Source organism: Orycteropus afer, unplaced genomic scaffold (assembly GCF_000298275.1).
Source record: "Orycteropus afer afer isolate SDZICR_OR568_19922 unplaced genomic scaffold, OryAfe1.0 scaffold00330, whole genome shotgun sequence".
In the NCBI taxonomy this organism is placed as follows: Eukaryota; Metazoa; Chordata; class Mammalia; order Tubulidentata; family Orycteropodidae; genus Orycteropus; species Orycteropus afer.
In genome coordinates, this window is record NW_006921917.1 from 2105072 (window position 1) to 2110965 (window position 5894).

Below are 5894 nucleotides of genomic sequence, written 5' to 3' on the forward strand. Positions count from 1 at the left end.
TCGACGAAAGAGGGGGAGGCCTTCAAGGAGATGGATTGATACGGTGGCTGCAATGATGGGCTCAAGTATAGCAGGGATTGTGGGGCTGGCGCGGGATAGGGCAGTGTTTCGTTCTGCTGTGCATGGGGTCGCTATGAGTCGGAAACGACTCGACGACACTTAACAACAACAACAACAACATGAGACAGACAAGAAATAATGTTCCCCCTTACTCCAACAGTAATTAAATAGGAAATGGTGACATAGATGTGAGGAAAAGAAAAAAGTCTATTTTGATTCATGAAGACCACATGGATTACTGAGCAGACGTGTTCCACGGGGTTTTCTAGACTAAAATCTTTACAGAAGCAGATCACCAAGCTTTTACCTCCGAAGTGCCACGGAGTGGGTTCTAATCACCCACGTTTAGGTTAATGCTGTTTTCTGGGAGGTTGATTTTGGCTCATAGTTAAAATAGCTAACCTTTCAGCTAACAGTTCAGTGCTTAACCATTAGTAGTGGTAGTTAAGATTGTGTATCGACTTGGCTGGGCCATGATTCTCTGGTTCAGCAGTTATGACGTGGTCATCCTCCAGGATGAGATCTGGTATAATGTGAACTCCTCTATGGTGAGACCTGCTGTGGGCACCAGGCAGGGCTGTAGCCTGCTTCCCTTAGATACAGACAGCCTGGCAAAGCTCTCTGGCTTTTTGCTCAGTCTGGATCTTGCATCTGGCTCATTCTCATCTGACCTCTGGTTCTGGGCCTTGAACCAGTAGCCTGCCATCTTGCCTGCTGATCTTGGGATTGCTGCCTTCATGGGCTGTGAGCCTGCTGGACTGTCTGCCAATCTTGGGTTCAGCAGCCCCTGCAGCTACATGAGTCAGGAGAAGCCTCCAGCCTGACATCCGATTTATGGACTTGGGACTTGCCAGCTTCTACAACTGTGCGAGCCATTTCCTTAAGATAATTCTTTTCCTCTCTCCCTCCTTCTGTCCCTCCTTCCCTCTCTCTCTCTCTCTCTCTCTCTACATATATATTCACTGCTTTTGCTTCTCTAGAGGAACCAGCCTAAGATAGTAGTTGTCTTATTTATTGTTGCTGTAACAGAAATAGGAGCTCTGGTAGCACAGTGCCTAAGGCACTTGACTGCTAACCAGAAGGCTGGCGGTTCAAATCCACCAGCCACTCCCTGGAAGGAAGGTTGGGCAACCTACTTCCATAAGTGATACTGCCTTGCAAACCCAAGGAGGGGTTGTTATGAGTCGGGTCTGACTTGATGGCAAACAACAACAACATAACAGAAATACCATAAGAGGATGGCTTTAACAAACAAACTTATTTTCTCACATAAACAATGCTCAGTCCTGCTCCATCCTCACAATTGTTATGTTTGGGTCCATTGTTGCAGCCACTGGGCCAGTCCATCTCACTGAGGGTCCTTCCCTTTTTCACTGACCATGTACTTTACAGAGCATGATGGCCTTCTCCAGGGACTGGCCCGTCCTGGTAACACACTCAAAGACATTGAGACGATGTCTTGCTATCCTTGTTTCTAAGGATTCTGGCTATGCTTCTTCAAGAAAGATTTGTTCATTCTTCTGGCTGTCTGTGGTTTATTCAATATTCCTCACCAACACCATAATTCAAAGGCATCAATACTTCCTTTGTCTTCCTCACTCATGGTCCAGCTTTCTCATGAATATGAAGTGATTGAAAACACTGCACCATGGCTTGGTATTTTCAAAGTGACATTTTGCTTTTTAACACTTTACAGAGATCTTTTGCAGCAGATCTGCCCAATCCAATATGCCGTCTGATTTCTTGACTGCTTCCATGGGCCTTTCTTATAGATCCAAGTAAAATGAAATATTTTCTCCATTTATCATGGTGTTGCTTATTGATCCAGTTGTGAGGATTTTTGTTTTCTTTATGTTGAGAGGGAGCTCTGGTAGCCTAGTGCCTAAGGCACTAGTTTGACTAATTTGACTGCTAACCAGAAGGCTGGTGGTTCAAACCCATCAGCCACTCCTCAGAAAGAAGGTTGGGCAATCTACTTCCATAGTGATACCGCCTCAGAAAACCAAGGAGGGGTCACTATGAGTCAGATCCGCCTCAACAGCAGTGAGTTTGGTTTGGTGGTTTATGCTGAGATGTAATCCATACTGAACACTGTAGTTTTCGATCTTCATCAGTAAGTATTTCAAGTCCTCTTCACTTTCAGCAAGCAAGGTTGTGTCAACTGCATATCAAAGGTTATTAATGAGTCTTCCTTTCCTCCTGATGTCCTATTCCAGCTTCTCGCATTATTTGCTCAGTGACAGATTGACTAGATATGGTGAGAGAAAACAAGCCTGATACACACACCTTTCCTGATTTTAAGCGGTGCACTGTCCTCTTGATCTGTTGGAAGGACTGCCTTGGTCTATGTACAGGTTTCTCATGAGCACAATTAAAGTGTTCCAGAATTCCCATTCTTCACAATGTTGTCCATGATTGTTATGACCCACACAGTTGAATGCCTTTGCATAGTCAATAAAACACAAGTAAATATCTTTCTGGTATTTTCTCCTCTCAGCTAAGATTCATTTGACATTAGCAATGATATCTGCAAAATGGGCATGGAGGTGGCATCTTCCGACCTCCTTCAAAGTCACAAGGGGAAGACGGAATCAGCAGCAGCAGCCCAAGGCTTATTCCTGTGGGGCCAGACATACCACCACCCTCCAGCCTATTACCAACTCTGACACCCACCGTCCCTCCCACAGCACTTGCTACTTCTCTGCTGGGTTTGATAATGTGTTGCAATGGCCACACAGAACTCACAGACAATACTCATGATTATGGGGTTTATTGGGAAAGCAACAGGCTACAATTCAGGTTCAGGAACGTGCTCAGGATACAGTTCTTCAATCAGAACAGTCTCCCCTCTGCTATGCTGTCACACACGCCTTTCTGGCCCTTGGCCTCTGGGCCTGGCCTCTGCCCTTCTTGGGCAAATGTTACAAAGCTCTTTGAGCTCTGCCGATAGGTGGTGTGCATCCCACTCTACCAGCAGGCCTCCTGCCCTAAAGCATTCCTGTTTCTCACTCCATCCCCTGCCTCCTGGTTCCTCAGCCGGTTGTCTCAGCTCAGCTGGTCGTTTTAGTTGGTAGTCTCTGCCAAGGAGTTCCAGCACAGCGATCTCAGGTCCAAAGACATGCTCCACTCCAACTCCAACTCTGCTTTTTGATGGCAGTGAGATCCCCACTTCTGCCCCTAGGAGGGCTCACTTTAAACCCAGCGGCAGAAAAAAACTGAACAATCCTCACATTAGAGTTCCATATACCTTATTTGCATAGTCCCACCCAGTAATCTGGCGGGGATCACAAAGACTAGCTATAAAAGCCAAGTAACTCACTGCACCACAATATCCCTCATTGCACGTCCTTTTCTGACTCTGGCTTTAATTTCTTTAGGAGGTTAGAAGTCCAAAGTCATGCCACTGGCTCTAGGGGAAGGCTTTGTCTCTCTGTTGGTTCTGGGGGAGTGTCCTTGTCTATTCAGCTTGTTTCCTGGTTCCTTAGAGTTGTCCATGTGGCTTGACATCAATTTTCTCACATTCTGCTTCACTTGCTTGCTTACTTAATCTCTTTAACCCTATATTAATCCTGCCTCATTAACATAACAAAAATAAACCATTCCCAAATGGGATTGTAAACCAGGCATAAAGGTTAGGATGACAATACCTATTTTGGGGGGGCACAATTCAACCCATAACCCTAGCAGAGTGCAGACTCTTCACACCACCGGGTGCCAGGGAGTGGGAATCTGTCCAGGTGGCAGGAGCAGTGCTGCTGTTGGATGAGGTTCTGGAGCGAACCGGGAGCAGGGCGGTAGGAGAGCAGGGGAAGGGAAGGCCAGGAAGGTGGACCTTCTGGCCGTGGCTGAGGCTTATGGGGGCGTCACAGCCACTGCAGTGTGACTTTCACCTTCACGCAGTGGTGTGCTGCTGCCCGCTTCGGAACAAAGTTGACCGTTTTCCAGGAACTGTGTGGGCTGCTTGTTAAACACAGCCATTATTAAAAATAAAATTATGGAAACTTACAATTTCATAAATTATATTAAGAACAGGTAAATACTCCAGATTCATTGCTTTCTAACTATTTTACTGTTATCTGCACTCTTGAGGTTATTTATGTTTATTGTATGTGTATGGTTGAAATACTATATGACCGTGTGCTACTGTGAATCTCTTTCCAACTCGTTCAGTAAGGACAAGTAGGTAGTTTGAAATAAGCCTCGGTGGGCGTATTTACACCACATAAACTGGCAAAAACTACTGTTACGGGTTGACTTATGTCCCCCAAATATATGTATTGTAAATCCCAGCCTCTAGGCCTGTAGTTTATAATCCCATTTGGGAATGGGTTGTCTTTGTCATGTTAATGAGGTGGGATTAGTGAAGGGAGTATTTTGAGTATAAACTCTTTTGAAAGAGATTAGACAGTCCAGCAAGAAGAGAGATTGGGGGAAGATTGATGCCAAGCCACATGGAGCTCTCCAAGGAAACAGGAAACACAGCTGATGAGACAAGGACCTTCCCCGGAGCTGAGAAAGAAAGGCTTCCCTAGAGCCAGTGTTCTGAATTCTGAGCTCTGGTAGCCTAGTGCCTAAGGCATGTGACTGCTAACCAGAAGGCTGGTGGGTTTGAACCACCAGCCACTCCTCGGAAGGAAGATGGGGCAATCTACTTCCATAGTGATGCTACCTCGGAAACCCAAGGAGGGGTCACTATGAGTCAGATCCAACCTGACGGCACATAACAACAACAAAACTGAAAGAAAATAAATTTATTTGTTAAAGCCATCCACTTGTAGTATTTCTCTTATAGTAGTGATAGAGAACTAAGACAACTATAAACCAGTCTTTGTAGATTGCCTAGATTTAAGAAAGTGATAGAGAAAATGTTAGTGATGCAGATTAAATTTACACATGTCCTACCTGTAGCTATTATTGTAAATAACACAAAAATATTGAGAAAATATTCTCCATGATTTGAAATTATTATCTGATTCAACAAAGAAATTACATACTCATGCACATATAAGTCTTTGTTGCTTCATTTTTGTCTTACTTGCAAATATATGTATCAACCAACATTCATGTTGGGACTACACTTGTAGTTGGGATGTGACCTATTTGTCAAATCATGGTTAATATTGTATAGAATTTGCAACAAAGAATATTATATATGCATATATGTCTCTATCTGTAGAGAAGTATAGATACATATTTGTAAATTCTGAACTATAATTCTTTATATTATACAATTTATAATATAGTTATGTCCATATATATGCATATATTTTCCCCCAGAGAATCCATTGTTAGGCATTTGCCAGGACACCCCTGCTCCTGGGATCCTCAGAAAGTGCTCATCACCAGTTATCAAAAACAAGCCATTTCTTTTTTTTTTTTTTTAATTTTTGTTGTGATTTGTGTGAAAGTTTACAGAGCAAATTCATTTTCCAAACAGCAGTTCATACATATTTTGTTTCATGACATTGATTGACTGTAATCCCCACAATGTAACTAACAGCTCTCTTCCCACTTCCTCCCTGTAGTTACCTCTTCCCTGTGTCCTTCTTTCCTATACATTCCTGCCCCCTGATCTATCTCCCTGTGCAAATACTGCCCTTCTGTTCTTCCATGATTGATCATTCTAAGGAGTGTATCTACCTGATGTAAATGTTCACCCTATATGTCTGTCCGTTGTTTGGCTGGAAGCCTTGGGAGTGACTTAAATTTCAGACCTGAGGGGTAACAAGCGGCCATAGTCTAAGGGGCCTCACCAAGATCTATCAGACCAGTAAACTTGGTCTCTCTCTCTCTCTCTCTCTATGTATATATATATATAGAGAGAGAGATATATA

The 5894-nt window shown here is 43.7% G+C and overlaps 1 protein-coding gene across 1 annotated transcript in view; it reads left to right on the forward strand.

Annotated features, from left to right (window-relative positions):
- Positions 1 to 533: 533 nt before the first annotated feature.
- VAMP2 (vesicle associated membrane protein 2) overlaps positions 534 to 5894 on the forward strand; it is an 18436-nt gene continuing 13075 nt past the window's right edge. The window contains exon 1 of the mRNA XM_007952351.2: positions 534 to 608. Within this exon, the coding sequence (XP_007950542.2) occupies positions 534 to 608 (75 nt within the window). The remainder of the gene's footprint in view (positions 609 to 5894) is intronic.